The following is a 19,271-nucleotide window of genomic DNA, read 5'->3' as shown; positions in this document are numbered from 1 at the left end:
AAATAAAAACAAAGCACAGGGGTTTTTCAAGATGGAACATAAATGCGAACGGATGGAAACGCAATTTCATTGTTGAGCGTAGAAGATGATAATAGCCCGAGGATATTTGATACGACCGGCAATACGGAAGGTTTCATACCAATATCAAGGAGACCGTAAACCAAAATTAACGCCTGATAATCACCTGCGTAAGCCTTCATTTTATAATTAGTCATCAATTAAACCTTCATCTTGATCGTAAATGATAAGACAACAATCACTTGAACTAGAAATAAATTAGGAGATGAGAAATAAGAGTAATAACCACTTTTCATTGATTTATAACTAAACCAAGCAAGTATTTGTCGTCGATAGTTGAAGCAGAACTTTTGTCAGTAACAAGTCTTAAAACTAGCGTGGATCTTCAAACAACGATGTAGTACTTTTACGAGGGTGTGAAATTCTCGCAATCTTAAAGCTCTAAATATGAAATCTTTTATTGTAACGATTCTCTGACTTGCACTTCCTATGAACTTTATACGCGGCTTATTAAGGCCTTATGTATAAGCCTCAAAGAAGCTATCGACTCGAGAACTTTATCTGTGTAGGGTGAAAAATCTATTTGAAGTAATCCCTCTGGGGAATTTCTTTATCATCACGTCTTCATTGTAGTAAAATCTGAATTTTTTTCTTTATCAATTTAAAAAAAAAATTTATTTCAAAAAATTCAGTACTAATTTTTATAGTTAAATATTAATTTACACTTTATACCTCGGAGCTTTTAAAATAAATTTAAATTTCTTAAAAGAAAATCAATGATTCAAAGAAAAAAAGTTTAAACTTTATTTGCTTTTAAAAAAAAAACTTTATAGGTAAAATATATTTAATCGTCTTATCAACAAGTACGTAAAAATTTGAGGAAAAAAAATTTATTGGAAAATAATATTATGTGTAAAATAAAAAGGAAATTACTTTTTTACTTTCTATTTTATATTATTTAATTTTTTTGCGTTTTACTCCTTACTCCACTTAACTTTTCTCTCTACATTCACTGTACTGATATCGTAGGAAAATAAATCCCTTGGCAACACTGCTCCCTACCTATCTGATTGCGCCGATTTATTGCGGTAAAAAAAAAAGGGAAAAAGTAAGTTGAGAAAAAAAGAATAATAAAATAAAATAAAATAAGGAAAAAAAAAAGTTAAAATATTGATACGTTATTCAGTGAGTTTATAAAAGTTTTAAAGTAATACTGCCTTTGTACGGGGTCGTTAAACATAAACCATAATAAATAATAAATATGAACCGTGTTACGAAATTAAAAAGTTCGGGTAGCCAAGACTTGATAGGAAGCATTATTAATGGGAGTTGTCCGGCATGATTAAAGCACGTCAAGTGAACAGATTGCTTGAGATGGTTCTACAGAATTGGGGAACGTTCTATCATGTTATCTTGTCTGTAAGCACATACGAAGGAATATGTCCTATCGATATTTTACTTTCGATAGTCAACTTTTCATGTATATATGTTAATTGTTTAATAAAAAGGACTTTGGAATAATATTAACGCTGAAATATTCATGCATGATAAAGTATAATCGGTATTAATAATACTATCGTAATTTCTTCATCCGTCTCTGTACATATTCCGTTTCAATTGAGGCGAATACAATAGTGTGTAGTATAATTATTGACACGAAGTAATTGATATTTATTTTTAATTTATTCTGGCGTAAATAATAATATTAATTGAAATTATTTTTTTCATCTGGAAAAATAAATTTTCACGAGCGAGCGGTTAAGTCTAAAGAGTAAGAGTAAGATCTAGACTTTACTTCTCGATCTGGAGCCCAAGCGTGGGTTCGAACCCCAATGTAGCTAGGGCAAATTAAGTACAATAAGTAAGTCAGCCGCAGCCGTATCCGCAGCTGGGTAGTTATTAAAAAGGTAACGAATGTTAAGATCCTGTTTCAAGACCAAGGCCCGAATAAAGAAGATATATTAGTGGGAAAAAATATTAATATCTGAGGTAATAATTTTTTAGTTGGACGGAGAGAATTATTTGTTTTTGGGTTTTAATTATTTTTATTAACTGGAAGCACTAGGAGACTTTATTAATTTAAATTAATTAGTAAATATTGGTGAGAGATAGTAATAAATTTTAAATTTTGTGGACTTAATAAATTGTAATATGTAATTTTTTTTTGCAAATAATTTGAAAAATAAATTGATAAAAAATAAAAATTTAATGATTAAGTAAGAATACATTTTTATTTATTTTTAAAAATTTTTTTGAATAAAAAAAAATATGTTGAAATAGAAATTAACAAAAATTGCTTATTCCCTTGAAAGCGTTCCATTTATCTGAAATGAAAAAAAAAAAAAAAGGTTAAGTATATATTTACTTAAAATAGAGAAAAAAGTTTATCTGCTTTGCAAATATTCACTTCTTCAATATTCCTTATTTATTTTTGAGTTTTCTTAGATTTTCCTTCTAGTCACGTACGTATCTTTCGATCTATACTTTTTTTTAAATAAGTTTTTCTCCGCAGGTCGAATTCACCAAAGATAACGGAAAGAGCTAAATTAAATAAAATTGTAAATTCTGTCACACTTTTATAGCAGAGTCAATTTTTATAAATTTTATTCGTTGTTTGAATACTCCATCGATTATTCATAGCTTGGGGTTTTTTAAAAGCCAATAAATACTGAAGAGGCCAACGATAAGTTTTGAATTGCTAAATAATTTTTTAAGATATTTTAGTGCACCATATTTTTCTACTGAAGCTCTGTAAAATCTTACAAAGGGCGAATTGTTGAAATGAGATTTTTTTTATTTTAAAAACTCAATTACGCTTACAATATGGCATATGGGTATAGAATATATCATATATCACGGTACTACATTTAATTTTATACAAGCTGTTTCTGTGCGCGGTATCACTATAACTATAAATCAATGCTGGATATTGAAAACCACACCGTCGAAATCCAGTTGTTCATCCAGAATATCAACAGCCAATTTTTTTAAAAGTCGTCAAAGGCAGAATAACAACAATGATAAATGTGAATTGTAATTAATAATAGTATGCAATTCATTTTTAATAAACTTTACTTTTTACATAAAATTACAATTTTGTATCCGATTAATTTCATACGCTGGTGATAATTTTTCAAAGAGATATTGAGTCAGAAATTTTCATTATTATGTCAGTAAGCGCATAACGTTTGACAGAAAATTAATTAATAATTAATTTTAGCCAATTTATAATGAATTTTTTAGAATAGAATTTATAATTAAAACTAATTTATTGTGTTATATTATTTTCTTTTAATTGAAGTTCAGTAAAAAAATATACTCGTATTACAAAATAAAACAAATTAAACTCTTGTCAAATTATTGCTAACAATACTCAAAGCCAAAAATAGTTTTTTTTTATCCACGATGAATACTTCCAAATTTGGAGTTAAAATAATTTAAAAGTCACTGCTTTGTTCATTACGTTAAATTTATTTTATCTCTTTATCTATAAATCCTATGAGTAAATTGTAATGACATCATCATCAGAACATCAGAAACTTCTACTTTTTAAATAGTTTCCCATTTTACATTTTACTAGGTTATCCATACATGCTTTTACTATTTGTAACTTTAATGCAGCTAACAAGCTAAAAGGAAAGCAGCGTTAAACGAGCAGAACTAAAAAGCCAATCCTGAAAGATTACGTCTGTCGTTTTCCATCTAGATATTCGCGTAAAATATCCAGGCTGGCTTTACCAAGTGGGATCTTGTGAGCTAGAGGATGAAAGTTGAAGCGTTGATAATTTTGTGCTCACCATAATACTTTATTATCATTATATTTTTGTTATTTCATAACTTTTTTTTCAAGAACAATAAATTACACTCCATCATTTTTGTTTATTAAGAGAAAATAATTGTCATCTGAATATGTGAAAAAATTTTTCTACTTTTAAATATAATACAGTGTACAAATGATAAAACATTCGTCTTGTTTACTGTCTCTGTGATGACAGCAAAGGGTTTGTTTCCACGAGATGATTTGCTACTCTAATAAAAGTGTTGTTTATGCTAAAATAAATAAACTGATTTGAAAGCAAAATGACATTAATCATAAAGCAATAAGTAGATGTTTTATTCTCTTAGTAATGTTCAAAGAAAAATAATATTCGGATATAAAAATTTTGAAACTTAAATCCAAATAACATAAATGTTAATGACTACAATTGTGTAGGATTCGAATAAGTCTGTGTTTTATATTACTTTTTCATTTGAAAAGTTTGATCTTTATTAGATACTTGCTCGAAGCGTATTTTATTGGATTTAAAAGTGAAATAGAAAACAATTAATGAACTTTATGCATTTAAATGTAATTCAAATTTATCGTGTTGACTTTACCTCGAAATAGCTTCGAGTAAAATTGAAATAAGATAAATAAAACTGAGGAATGAAGTACAACATGGTTTTGCATGTAGAATGAACTCTGACGTAACTCTGAGTTATAACTCAATTCTTCGACTATTTTTGGTGCCTTTGTAATTATTAAAAATATATGATCGTAATATTTATTTATTTTAAATGCCAAGGCACAGGCCGAATGGCAAGATATTAAATACAGACAGATTTTGTGTGCAAACTGTAGATATACATAATAATATAACAAAGAATAATTATAATTAGATATAAAGCATGACTAAAGAGGAGTTAAAATAATCAACAAATGTTAATTATTTATAAATAATTAATTTTCTTACTTAGAGACTTATGATGAATTAGATTCATAATAATAATAAAAAAATATATAAAGAAATATAAATAAGATTTGATTTGTAATAGTGAAATTTTTATTAAAATATATCGAAGAATAATCAAAACTAGCAGCCTTGTAGTCACTATGTGACTGCCGTGACTTGTGAACTATAAAAAATTAAAATTTTGCTTTATTAAATAATGGCTTTTGTTAAATTGCACTGTACTTTCTTAAATATTGACGTTTTTGAAGATATAAGCTCATCCCGATGTTAGACTCATCAAGAGCTTTCATTTGAGTACCCACATACATTTTGATATATTTTTCATATATACATATATATAATATATATAAATATATGAAAAATTGATGTGGGTACCCAAATGAAAGGTCTTGATGAGTGTAATGACAGGGTGAGCTTATATTTTTAAAAATATCATTAGTTGACAAGATACAAGGTCATTTCTTAAATATTGATGTTTTTAAAGATATAAGCTTATCCCGATGTTACACTCATCAAGAGCTTTCATTTGAGTACCCACATACATTTTGATATATTTTTCATATATACATATATATAATATATATAAATATATGAAAAATTGATGTGGGTACTCAAATGAAAGGTCTTGATGAGTGTAATGCCGGGGTGAGCTTATATCTTTAAAAATGTCAATAGTTTACAAGATACAAGGTCATTTCTTAATTATGTATCTAGAGATAGAGCATTTTTGAATGCAGCCTAAATACTTATCATCATAAATTGACTATCGGTGAGAATAATATGAAACCTTGAAAAGGTTCAAATTCAAGTCAAGACCTTTGCAATGACACTAAATTTCACCAAAAAAACCGACTTTATCATATGACTATCCGAGAGACAAAATTTTTCTTATTCTCTTAATAATATAGATTCGATAATAATTGAAAATATTTAAAAATAACTCATCTAATTATTTTCTAACAAAACCTTGTATCTTTAAAATGGAAAATTTTGAGGCAACCTACAAAAAATTCAAAAAAATATTTATGAAGATAATAATAATCATTTTAGTGAAACAAAATTTTTTTGAGTGAAGAAAAATTTTATCTTGTTAAACACATATTGCCATAATAATTGTTACATTTAATAATTATTTTCAATAACGCATTTATAGTTAATTATTAATTTTTATTTTCAGATAATTGTTATCTTTTTGGGTTGAAACTTTTAACTATAAAAATTTGAGATACATGGTTGCGTTAAAAGCCCTCAATCGATAAAATATGTTTACTTTGTTGCGACAGTATGATATGCGATATAACATAACGGAAGAACAAGCTTTAATTTTGCAATATCATATTGTCGTTAAGGTCAAAATAAAAATGGAAAACTACTCAAAGATGATATCTTGAAATAAATAAAGTCGAATAGAATTCGATCATAAAAAAAGGACATGTAATATTATATCCAGTGTAGTTTGCCGCAAAACATATATAATTCTTTTCTTAACATTGTCTTGAAGAAATTTCGTTTTATTTGACAAACTCTTGGCTCCCCATATCTTTCATGAGTATCAAACTGATTGATGTATTATTCCTTTTACGCTCACTATCTTCCTTACAACTTGAAAAATGTATTTATCATTGTATCGCATTATGTTTTATTAATGTTTTTTGTAGAGAAGGGTCTCCAGCAAAGTGGAGTACATCGGAAAATATGAAGCCTACCTTTAATATTTTCAGACTCTCTAATGTAAGCGAATATCTTAAACCCCGAGACCTCTTTCTTTACTCCATCAGGACCCTTCGAGGAGACCCGGAGTAGTATAGTCCTAGTACAACATTGTCTAGTCATCATCATTCGTTTCTTTGTTAATAATTATTTATGCTCAGTAACCCTCTGAAGGAGTAAACAATAGTCGCGTTCGGTAAATTTATTTGTCATAAAAATTTTTTCGATTTCAATAAATTGATTTTCAGTCAGCTATATATTTTTTTTAGTACTTGAGGAAAAAAAGAAATTTTTTTCAACGGCAATTAGCGCGAGAAAAATATTTTAAGTGATTTTTTTTTTTTTGGATCCTAGGAAAAATTTTTTTGTGTTGAAAAAATAAACTAAAAATTTTACATGGTAATTTTTCATTTTAATTAATTGTAAATATTTCCTTAGAGTTCGCACTTCTTTTGTCTTTTACTAATTGTACTTTTGTTTTATCTTCCCGAACTTTCTAACTTAATTTAATATTTATTCTTATATTATAAAAATTAATCATTAATAGAGCAATTAAATATTGAAATGCACTTTGATATTTAGTTCAGAAAAATATAATATACCAGCATTTAAAAAGTTCATTTAATTACTGCTGTATATTGCAGGCAAGCGTTGCAAAAGTTGAATAATATAATTCCGTTACACAAGATATATTTTATATATCAGCTATTACTCGGCAAACAGTAATTAATTATTATTTTTTAAGCAACGTTAGTTTACTTTACCAAAAAAAAAATAAAATTTTTTATACTGAAAAAAAGATTCGAGACTTTTTTACTGAGCATTGAATTAATAAAATTTGTTTGTGTTATTATTATTAAAGTTAAAAGTTTTTTTTAATTTATGTGCTAACTATTATTTTCTTTTTAACAAATAAATTATTTTATAAAAATGACATGTAAAGAAATTTATAAAAATTATAAATGCAATTTTTTAAAATATTTTTTATATAAAATAAAATATTTATTCATTTGAAATTATAATTTTTTGAAACAATGTCGTAATTATGTAAACATCGTAATTATGCAAACATTAACATGAAGCAAGTTTTCACATTAAAGAAAAAGTTAGTACTGAGTAAAATAGTCTTTGACGCAATCAATGCAAACATTTAAATCCAATGGATGAAATAGATAGTTTCTCTCAAAGAGAGTGTCCTCGGACCCCACGTTTGAAATCAAGGATTTCCCTCTACAATTGTAGGACACTACACAACAAATTTAATACCCTTTGACTCAAACTTAATTCATTTACAGAAATTCCAAAAGCTTGGCTTAACATTTTTACAAATTCTACAACAATTAATTGAATGAAAGAATAAACAACAAACAATTGAATCGTTTTAGTAAAATAAATATTTCAATCAAGCAAAGTATTCAAAGTCAATTGTTGTCCACGTAAAATTTTTCATATCAGAAAATTAAAAACATCCCACGCGTGATATGAAAATAGAAAAAGCCCGTAGTTCACTATTTTCGGATTAACAAAAATTTTGATAGTAAAATCCGCACCAATTATTTTTCAATCAATCAATTGAACATTGCAACGCACATATTTGGTCATTAAATAGTTATTTCCTATACATATGCGCAATGGTATTTTGGTAAGCTTGAAGTGACGTCACGAGGCTGAGATTATGAGTGCATTCTCAACAAAACCGAGTACGTTGTTATCGGTCGAGCGAAGCTCGGCTTCGCCTCGGGCATCATGGCGCGCAGTGCAGGAATCTCAACTTTCTGCCCTTGTAGTGTAATATACTATTTCTCTCCTAGTAACTTTTCAGCCGTACTAACTTCTATCCGAGTCAAACGTTTTTTTAATAGTTTTAAGAACAAATTCATTTTATGTTTGTTATTAACTAACATACTTATTATTATAGTTTTAAAAACAAATTTTTTTATGTTCATTATTAATTAACACCTAAATTTATCAAGATCGTGTTGTCAGCATACTAAATCCTTTATTTGTGTTTTTTAATTAGTTTTTTTTTATTATCCTAAATAATTTATAGTTAAATATATAAACAATAATGTTTCTAAGGTTGAAATAATATAAAAGTCTTTTTAATAAACAACTTGATGTAGACATTTTGTACTTGTCCCGCCAGTCACAATAAAAAAAATTTTTTTAATTGTTGCTACGTAGGGAATCAGTTTAATTCTTCATAATATTGAATGTTTGTAGGATAAATTTTTTATTGAGAGGGAAGTATTTTTTAAAAGTTTAGTGGTCGAACTGAAATTGGACTTTAAATATACCGCGGTAAAAGAGAAGGATTTTTCGATGTCCCACCAGTTGCACTCTGTCAAATGATAATTACGAGAAATTTAAAAAGTAATCGAGGTTTTTGACAAAGAGATGTTGTTTATTAGATATTCTTCTATATTATAAAATAAATTTTACTATAGTATAAGTTTCAGTCATATAATTATAGCTTACTAGCTGTTACTCGCCCGCTCCGCTGGGCACTTTATAGAATTGCATTTTTAGATCTAGACTTGAAATTTAATTAGAGTATTGTTTTGACTTGTACAGATTCCCAATTCTATCGAATTGGCATGTACCTTTTATCCATGTAATTATTTTAACTAATATTCATTGTAACTTTCAATGTGTAATCATTATAACATTCCCGTGTCTTCCTTACAAAAATGAATAATAATTGATATGAAAAAAAAAATTTTTAATGAGCATTGAAAGTTTCAGTTAAGGAAATAGCAGTTCGCATAAGTGAAGAAATCTGCCTAGTATATAAACATAACCAATAGAATTAAAAAATGTATTTTAAATAAATGACAATCGAATAGGATAAATTTAGTTACAATAAAAATTCATTATTTCTAAGTCAAAAAAATATAGGTTCCGGATAAGTAATCACCACCATATCATATACTAAAACCTTCTCCGAAACACGCTACATCTTATGGTCTAAGTATTATTTCGATCGGTTCAGTAATTTTCGCAGTATAACCGGACAAAAAAAACCGGCTCTCCATTTATAAGTATAGATAATTAATAGAATTCCAGAGTCAAATGTCCCACCAATTACTATGGAATGCCCCATTAGTAACTCCTGATCTCAATTTTGCTACAAAAAAAATTCCAATGAAAAAGAAATTTTTTTTTCTTTATTTTATGAGGATGGGAAGCTTCATTATATTTAAACACAGATACTGATGTACGTGAGGTAAAAAAGTATAACGAGAAAAGTTTAACAATTATCATAAGAGATTTATGTAAGCACTCATCTTCTTGAGTTAAGTGTACGGGAATTTACCAAATAATGACCTATGTGCTAAAAATAAACTAAATTACGTAATAAAACGCAGTTGATGTTTTCCTCTTTTATTGCAGTTGGTATTACAAAAATTAATTTACTTTCAAAGTATTGATCGCAATACATTTCCGTGATGATAAAAAAAGAAAAATAAAAAAACATTAAGACTATTTATAAACCAACACGTTTTTCTTTCATTATTTCCCTTTTTCCCTACCTCTATATACCATAAAATTTCGTAACAATGCCACAGACTATACTCTTCAATCAGACGATTACAATATATACGAACCAAGTCATTTCTTATTTCGACCCTTCTATCCCTTCTATCATCTGCCATTTTGGTGATCAGAGAAAAGCATACCGATATATTTCTCGTAATTTACGCTTGCTTCTGAACTACAATAGATACTTCAGTTCCTGATACTTTCATTTTAAATCAAGCTCCTTAAATTTTAACGAGCAAAAACAATTAACAGAATCTTCATAAATTAATTACTAAAAAAAAAAATTAAGTTATTAAGTTGAGTCGATGAACCTTCTTATTTTATTATTTTTAATTTTTTCACCCCATAAAAAAAAAAAAAAAAAAAACAAAAACAAAGTACTTGAACTAGAAATAATACATTTTTTTTTTTTTAATATTAATACCCTACAAGGTCGGGAGTGTTTTACGAGTAAAAGTCGGGTGAAATAGTGAAATTTTTTATATTTTATGGATTCACTTAAAAATATTTTACTAAGTTGGCTCGACAGTGGCGATAGTTTTTTTTTTACTTCAAATAAATTGAGGTTCGAGGATTTATATTTTAAAAAATTGGCAAAGCTTAAAAGTTTTTCGAGGACAAAAAGTAGAATGAAAAATTGTTTTTAAAAAAATAAGGATTTTTTATAAAAATAAAAATTCAATCATAATTGTTAACTTATAAAAATAGCATACCTAAAGTATATCACCACTACTAGCAGCTCTGGTGGTCTTCGTAGGAGGTCCAATTCCTTGAGGATTATATCTCGGTCTACAGTAAATTATTTTTCTAAAGGCTTTGCGAAAGTTTTCACTCAGAAAAGCATACAAAATGGGATTGACGCAGCTATTCATGTACGCCAAAACGTGACTCGCGATTTGAAACATCACTGATGCCGTTGACAGCGGATAAAAGTCTAGTGATTTTGCCACTAATATCAACTGTAACAATTGAAATAAAATTGATTCAATTAAATTAAATTTTACATGTTATGTTGTAGATGCAAAAATTTATAAAATAAAAATTAGAACTGACCTGAAGAGGACACCAACAAAAGGCGAAAACTCCAACTACGACAATCACAAGCCGAGTTACTCTCCTTCTACCCCGGCGACTTTCAGCACTGGTACGTGCGCCGCGCCACAGTCTTATGAGCATGCATATATAGAGACCACATATGAGCGTTAAAGGGATCACGTAGCTCAATAAAAAAAATGTTACTTGAAAAACCACTCGATCGTCGAGGCGAATTCGACACATCATTTGGTTTGGTCTTTGACTACTTGGTCGCTGTAATGACGGATAAATCTGCAGAAATTAACTTCCGAGTTCCTTGAACTTTTTCACGTAATTTTAAGAACTTCTGGAGATATTTTTATTTTTTATAATTAATATTATTCTGCTCGGGGTATTGATATTATTATTAATTATTTTAATTGTAGAAAAAAGGACTTTTTGAATGTAAATCATTTAGTTTTGATACAATGTTGAGCATTTTATTGACTTCTACACCGAAAAAAGAAAAAGAGAAAAATTATAATATATAATTTAACGCCGCGCTTCATATAAAAAACTGAAAAAATTAGTTTCAGATTATAATTATTACAGATTTTGTAAGAATTACATTGTAAAGTGTAAATATTACATTGAAAGCTCTGAAAATTAACATTAAATTTTGAATTTATAAAAATGTTATTTCGAACTGCAATTTTCTAGTTTTTTATATAAAACGACGCTTGTTACTATTTATAATGTAATTATTATTATTTATTAAATTTTAATTGTTGCCTTACGGCGTTACAATTACCCGTTATAACCCGAGTATAGCTATGTATAATTAAATTATTCTCTTTTTTTCCGTGCTATTAAAAAAATTTGTTTAAAAAATATACAGGGTGTCCCAAAAGTCACGGACGCCATTGTAGCATCTGATGAAAAAAATAATTCTGAGACGAAAAGTCCTTAGCCATTTTTCAATTAACCGCATAGATAATTAATTATTAATTAAAAATAACGTCTCTTTATTTGTTAGAGAGAGAGCGCCAGTGTCCAATAAAGTATGTGCCAAACAAAGACACAACTAACTGTATGACTAACTAGTTTCTATAGCTAACGTAGTCACACATATTTACTTACACATTCACACGTGCAAGCGTCTGCGTTGGAACGCAATTGACTTGACACTAGTGCTCTCTCTCTCTCTAACGCATAAAAGGACGTTATTTTAATTAATAATTAATTATCTATGCGTCTGATTAAAAAATGGCTAAGGACTTTTCGTCTCAGAATTATTTTGTTTATCAGATGCTACAATGGCGTCCGTTACTTCTGGGACACTCTGTATTAAAAATAAGTAGTATATAAAAATAAATAATATACGTATAAAAATATATTTTCAATAGCTAACTTTTGGCTGATTTTCGTGAATATTTTATATATTTTAACTATAATTAAAATGCATGTATAGAAATATCAAAAAATGTATTTAAAATTATATAATACTTCCATAATTACATTTTTTATACACTTTGAAAAATGTTTTTGCACATAAATTTCCCATCTATTTGAATTATAATGAAAATAATACAAAAAATCGGGCAAAAGTTGCGCTGAAAAAAAAAAAATTCACTTGACTCAAAAGAAAAATTTTTGAACCAAGAAAATCATTGTTAAGAGTACACCATTGTCTTAAATTATGAAAAAAAAATATTTTAATCCAGTAAAATTTATTTGAATCGAAAAAAATTTTCAGTTCACGAGTTTTTATCAGTATTAATTTATTTTTAATATATTTTTTATATAAATTATTTTCATGTGGGTATTGTGACTTCTTCATCAACTTAATCATATAAATTTTATCGTCTCAATTTTAAAACAATTACAAAAGTCTAATCTTTAGTTTGATCCCACCTTCTTCTTTATTCAAAAATAACAAAACTTTTGCAATAACAATTAATCTTAAAATTAAATCTTAAAAAATTAGTGAGTTTCTCTGAGTTGCATCGTGACTATTTACTTCAACATGAACCGAAACTAAATTCTGAATAATTTACATAAAAAAGTCCTTCTCCTTACAATTACGTGAATACTCAGCTTACAATAAAGTTCCGTTTGATGTAATAAATACAATACGGATTAAGGATGAATCTATGCCCAGAAGTTCTTGGTAGAAATAAAAAAAAATTACTCACCTCACCGTGGATAATAAGCACGGGAATAGACGCTGTTAGAATAATTAACCACGCAAAACAAGTCGCCAGGAAGGCGTGGTTTTCTGTTCTCACAGTCATAGAGGCTATTGGATGTACGACTGCCAAGTACCTTGCATAAAACAAAAAGTTTCTTTGTTATTATTATACTTGATAATATATTTTCTGACAACTTATATATACGCAACTTATATCAAGGGTACTCCGAGGGCAAGTGGGTATTAAGTTTCTCCCCAATTGTTTAAGTTTAATCGTTCACACGTGAAGCTTTGCCAGAGATAAGGATAAAACAATTTTGCAGTTACTATTATCACGATTATGTGCTATTGATTTTTTTGTGTTTACAGACAACAGATGGTACGCTCGGTAAGATTGAATAAACATCGTGTTGCGAGGATAGCTCGAGGTGATTATTTACGTCCATGAAAGAATCATGATAATTTATATTAGGGTAAGATAATAAATGTATGTAATATTATACATGGCTTCCAATATCACTCTATAAATAAATATCTCATTAAAACGATCAAATTCAATCTTATGAAATTTCAAGTTATTTTCCTGCCGAAGGAATCCGAGGGAAATCTTTTTTTTTTTTAGTTATTACGCTTAAATTTAGATTTCTTGCTAATTGAATCCGTTATTTAATTATGATTAATGTAATTTTTCTTTTGAATTTAATACTATCGTTACAGAAATGTTTTATATTAATGATTTAAATCTAATAGGTACAAGTGTTACGCACATATTGAAAAAAAAACTACATGATCTAAGAAAATTATTTTGAAGAGTTTATTTTTTTTTTTAATCAAGAAAAATTCTTTAATTAAACAAAATTTATTTAAATCGAGAAAAATTTCTCAGTTCAAAAATTTTTCTACTCAAATCAAGACGATGAAGTTCCTCAAAATTATTTTTTTAGGTCAAGAATTTTTTTTTTAATCAATTTTATTTTTTTTTTTCAATTTACAATCAGATTTTTTATCGAAAAGCTCTATTTTTTTTCAATTAACGATGATTTTTTTTTGTTAAGAATTTTATTTTCTTGTCTTAAAAAAAAACCCATTCTAAAACATATTTTTAAAAATATATAAACAAAAAAATTCAACTAGTTTTTTTCGAAGCAGAATTCAATTTAAAAGTTTATTTTTATAGAAATTGATTCAAAAAGCAGGATTATAAAAAAACTTATTCTAAAAATATACAGTTGTTAAATTTGAAACTTCTACGGCAGAGTATCCTTTTTTGCATTTTAAATTATATTCGTACATAACAATGACCCTTTAAGTTATAATGAGCCATTAAGAAAATTACAATAGACGTAATTTTGCAGTACTTATTCAAGAGGCTAATTAAAGCCTCAGGAGGTGTTAAATGTATGACTAAAACTTTTTTGTATAAGTCATTCTTATAATCGTTTGCAATGCAAATTTTTTTTTTATAATTAGAATTGTAAGAAAAGAAAAATATAAAAATCAAAGTGAAAATTTTTTTAGAATATGCCACTCGCTCGATGAATTTAACCCTCAGCAGCCCCACATCGTTAGTTTTTTAAATCAGTTTCATCGAGGCTTGCGTAATCCTGCATATTTAAACGATCGTAACTTTGACATGACAGAAATAATACTTTTTTTTTTTTTTGATCAATACCTTGAGCAAAGTTAGGAGGAAAACTGTCAAAAGTATTGAAGAATTGTAAACATTTAAAAGTTTTAAAAACCATCCAATTTTTGTTTCTTTTCTAGGAAAAAAAATTTTGTAATTTCTACAAAATTTTTCGGGGAAAAAATTTTTCTTTTTAAAAAACTACACGGAGAGAAAAATATGGAAATCACTCCTATAATTTTAATGAAATGTTAGGAGCGATTACTTAAATTATGGGAATCGTACCCATAATTTTTGGGAAATGTTACTATAATTATGGGAATGGTTCCTGTAATTATAGGAACGATACCTATAATTATAACTGTAATATCGGCATGATTCTCATAATATATAGGAATGGTTCCCATAATATATAGGAATGGTTCCCATAATATATAGGAATTGCTCCCATAATACATAGAAATGGTTCCCATAATATATAGGAATGGTTCCCATAATATATAGGAATGGTTCCCATAATATATAGGAATGGTTCCCATAATATATAGGAATGGTCCCAATAATATATAGGAGTAGTTTCTATAATATTATAGGAACCATTCCTATAATATTATGGGAACCATTCCTATAATATTATAGGAACCATTCCCATAATATAGTGATGATGCCTAATAATATTGAGATATTTATCATTACAACTCAAGTTATTTGTGACTTCGATGACCACATTGAAGCATTTGAAATTATTAGTAATTTCGATAATTTTACTTGCCTCCCAATAACATCATTTGAAATATGTAAAATAAGTAATATTGTTCATATAAATAATAAAAGTTACATACCCAAAAGGTGGATTTAATAAATATTCAACGTATGCATTGTAAATAAATAATTTGTTTTAAAAATAAAATGAAATTGTAAAAATAAACAATGAATTTCCATATCTACCTTGCTCCTCTAATTGTATAGTGAGAAAATATCCCTTTTATTAGAGAAACTTTAGAATTGCTACAATATTTTTAAATATTATCTAACACAATAATAACTGAGTTAGAATAAACAATTTAAGATTAAGTACACACGTGAATAAAAATTATGAAAAAGAAATTTTTTCACTCTAGTGAAAAATCAATTTTTATTTACAAAAAAAATTTATTAGCAAAAAAATATATAATAATTACTATATATTTTTTATGTGATTGCTTCATTATTATGAACATAAACATTTTTCTATTATTATGTTCGTCATTCCCATAATATCATAGGAACCATTCCCATAATATATTGAAGCTATTCCATTATTGTACAGGAATGTTTCCAATAAATTATGGGTATGGTTCCCATAATGAGCATAGGATTGATACCTATAATGATCATTTTATTATAGGAATCATTCCCATAATTTTTGAAGAGGTTCCTATAAATTTCTCTCCGTGTATAAAAAAAAAATTTGAACCCAGAATCAGTTTTTTTTTTTTTTTCAAATTTTCCGATTTTTAAGATTATAATAAAAAAAATTAAAATAAAACTCACCTATCAAGGCTCATCAGAACAAGAGTGTAGACACTGGCGCATACAGTGACAATAATTAAATATTGTACAATTTTGCACCAAGTGTCACCAAACGGCCAGTACAAAAGGATGTAATCCGTAGCAGTAAATGGTATACAAAATATAACAAAGAGCAAATCAGCAATAGCCAGATTGATGATTAAAATATTAGTGGTCGATCTCATTCCGGGGTTCAACGCGACTACAATTACCACCAGCGAATTGCCTACTAAGCCCAGTAACCCAATAATCCCGAAAAATATAGGCACAACCACTTTTACCATGCTTTCATTAAGCTCTCCAGTAGAAGGATACTCATCACAGTTTAGATCCATCGATGTACAGTTAGTAGTGTTGATGCTCGTGTCCCACCACCGGGAACTATTTTGATTTGAAAAACCATCCATTTCTTCCAGCATTACTTTCTTTCACGGCATTAAAAATTTATTAATAAAAGTTGGACTGCTTTGTAAATCTTTAGCGGTAACTTATATTGCCGCTTTAGGATTAACTTTAATCCTAAGTACAATATTGTATCATTCTTAAGAATGTTTACTATCATGTAATATTATTATTATGTCTTCTTAATTTTATATACATATACTTTTTCATAATAATTAAAATAATATTAAAAATAAATTATCATCATCGATGTACTTTAAATATTTAAAAATATTCATTTTATTATTTCAATGGATATGAAAGCATGAGTGATAAATATTTGCCTTGGATTTTTCGTTGTCTTCTTTGGCTTCAATTCAAACATTCCGGATTTTTTTTTTCCCATTGATAAGTTATCATTTGTATTGATTTAAATCTTTATTTAGCGTACAAGACTTGCCAAATAAAATATCACCCGGTGCGTATAAATTCGAGGGATTGTTAATCAAAATCAACAAAGGTTAGCTTAAGAAAATAAATAAAACAAAATATTTGTATAAATATAAATTTAGTCAGTAAAAAAAGTTTTGCGGATTTATTAATCGTAAAACAAAATTTGTTATTGATTTTTTATCTATCTATTTGTTGGATATTGGCACAGGTGGGTGGACTATTAATAAACTACAAACTATATTAAAATATAAACAGCCCAGATAATTCTAAAGTATCTTGAGCGATGAAAAGTTTATCTCCAAGCAATAAATACGAAACAGCTTCGGAAAACTATCTTCGGATAAACTTTGTTTAAGTTTCGTGTGAGGATATTTGGATTGCACTTTACGAGGAAATGAAACAAATACAAAACTTTCAGAGTTCTATTGTTGTTCTGATGAAAATTAATTAATAAAACAGTAACTTTTAATCAAGAACAAAGATTTTTTACAACAAAGTCTTCAGAAAACACTCTTTGTTTTTACGTTGTTTCGCCTTTTCAGGATCCATGTTTACAAAGGTTTTGTTCAGGGTAACAAAGTGACCACTGATTAGTAACCCTATTGCCCTTCAATTATTGAGTAACCGGAAAATAGATGAGGTTCTATTAAAATACTCATGCTTTGTCATTTTGAGCGAAACTTTCTTTGAAATTAACTTTTCACGTACACTTTAATTTTTTTAAAGTTCAAAAATAATTTTTTCATAATTTTCAAATGCTTTTTTTAAATTTTTTTTTTAAAAAGTTTTGTGTGAAATTAATTAAAAAAAAAATTATTAAATAGACACAATTTTATTTTCGTATAAAAAATCAAAAACTTGAAACACTCAGTAACTAAAAAAATAATTTTTATGACACCTTGATATAAAAACATAAATTGTCACACTGATTGTCACCTGCTTAGTGTTGAGTGGTTTTAACTGAAGGTAGTTTTTGATACTATGGTAGTAAGTGAAGTAAGTTGACGGTAGGACGCGTCAGGACAAAGTGATTCAGTAGTCGAGCCACAACTGCCGCCGACTTTTAAATGAGTGTCGACGATCGCGCCGTCGTAATAGCTCTCACACTACAACATTTGTGGATCACGGGGATCAAACACATCCTGAGTTCCATACCCGAGTATTAGCTTATGCAAAGATGGAAGAAAAAGAGACATGTAGGGAAAAGCTAGGTAAAATCGAGAGCCTAAATAAACATACTTTTTATATTTGATTTTAAATATGTTGAACTTTTTTTTTGGTTGTAAAAAAAGGAGTTTTTAATTGGCAACTATTTTTTGTACGATTATCCCGTCATTAAAATTATAATAAAACGCTATTATCCAGTTTAACAAGTATCGTAGAAATTGTGTAATGATGGATAATTTAAAAACTTACATGCTGAGAATATTCAATGTAAATTATTAAGATTTATTTAGAGAAATTTTTTATAAAGTTTGTATTTTATATAAATTATATTTGTTTTATTTATACACTACTCACAAAAATTAAGGGAATAAAAAAAAATGCAAATTTTTTTTAGATTTTTGACGGGCTGTTTTTCAGCGGAAAATGATCGTTTCGCAAAAATAAAAATGCATTTTAAAGCTCTGAGTCTCTAGTTTTCAGATTTTGAGGTCAAAATTTTTTAGGAAGCACGGTTTTAACATGATCCGAAGAAATAGAGCGAAAAAAAAAATTTTCGAAATTTTTGATTTTTTTTTCGCTCTACGGGTTCGGAAAAATTTTTTCAGATAAAGCGACCTTATGGAACAGATAGCCTGTTTATTCAGCTTCAATGTCATTTTTTATTTAGCTTGATATGACCATTCGTTGCGAAGATATCCGAGATTAGACGAAAAAGGACGTTTATGTCTTTAACAATCAATATTTCTGCAACCAATAATCGCACAGTAAAAAAAAGGACAATTTTGGAAACTGGAAAAAATTTCCAATAAAATCTCATAAAAAAATTTCAGAAAAAAAAATCTTATCGATGTACGATACCGCGTTAAAGAAAGTTGAAAAAAGT

General features: G+C 27.7%; 1 protein-coding gene across 2 annotated transcripts; it reads right to left on the bottom strand.

Annotated features, from left to right (window-relative positions):
• Window positions 1–2,221: 2,221 nt before the first annotated feature.
• Window positions 2,222–18,005, bottom strand: LOC123268519 (allatostatin-A receptor). Of its 2 annotated transcripts, none has more exons than XM_044733671.1 (5): window positions 16,370–18,005; window positions 13,214–13,343; window positions 11,058–11,330; window positions 10,718–10,963; window positions 2,222–2,342 (listed from the first exon to the last, which is right to left on the bottom strand). In XM_044733671.1, exons 1-4 carry the CDS (start codon window positions 16,804–16,806, stop codon window positions 10,718–10,720), a joined length of 1,086 nt encoding a protein of 361 aa, XP_044589606.1. In that variant the 5' UTR covers window positions 16,807–18,005; the 3' UTR covers window positions 2,222–2,342. The 2 variants fall into 2 exon arrangements, with proteins under 2 accessions (XP_044589606.1, XP_044589607.1); XM_044733672.1 differs by having other exon boundaries at window positions 11,058–11,312.
• Between the last annotated feature and the right edge of the window lie 1,266 nt (window positions 18,006–19,271).

This window comes from Cotesia glomerata, linkage group LG7 (genome assembly GCF_020080835.1).
Source record: "Cotesia glomerata isolate CgM1 linkage group LG7, MPM_Cglom_v2.3, whole genome shotgun sequence".
Lineage (NCBI taxonomy): Eukaryota > Metazoa > Arthropoda > Insecta > Hymenoptera > Braconidae > Cotesia > Cotesia glomerata.
Note: the sequence above shows the minus strand (reverse complement) of the source record. Positions and strands in the feature narration are given on the sequence as shown.

Bases quoted from the DNA above. Each gene is read 5' to 3' on its own strand.
- LOC123268519 (XM_044733671.1), bottom strand. From the start codon at position 16,806: ATGCTGGAAGAAATGGATGGTTTTTCAAATCAAAATAGTTCCCGGTGG. The intron at 13,344-16,369 runs GTGAGTTTTATT...GTTTTATGCAAG, and splicing joins GTTCTGATGAGCCTTGATAG to GTACTTGGCAGTCGTACATC. The intron at 10,964-11,057 runs GTCAGTTCTAAT...CAATTGTTACAG, and splicing joins TTTGTTGGTGTCCTCTTCAG to TTGATATTAGTGGCAAAATC.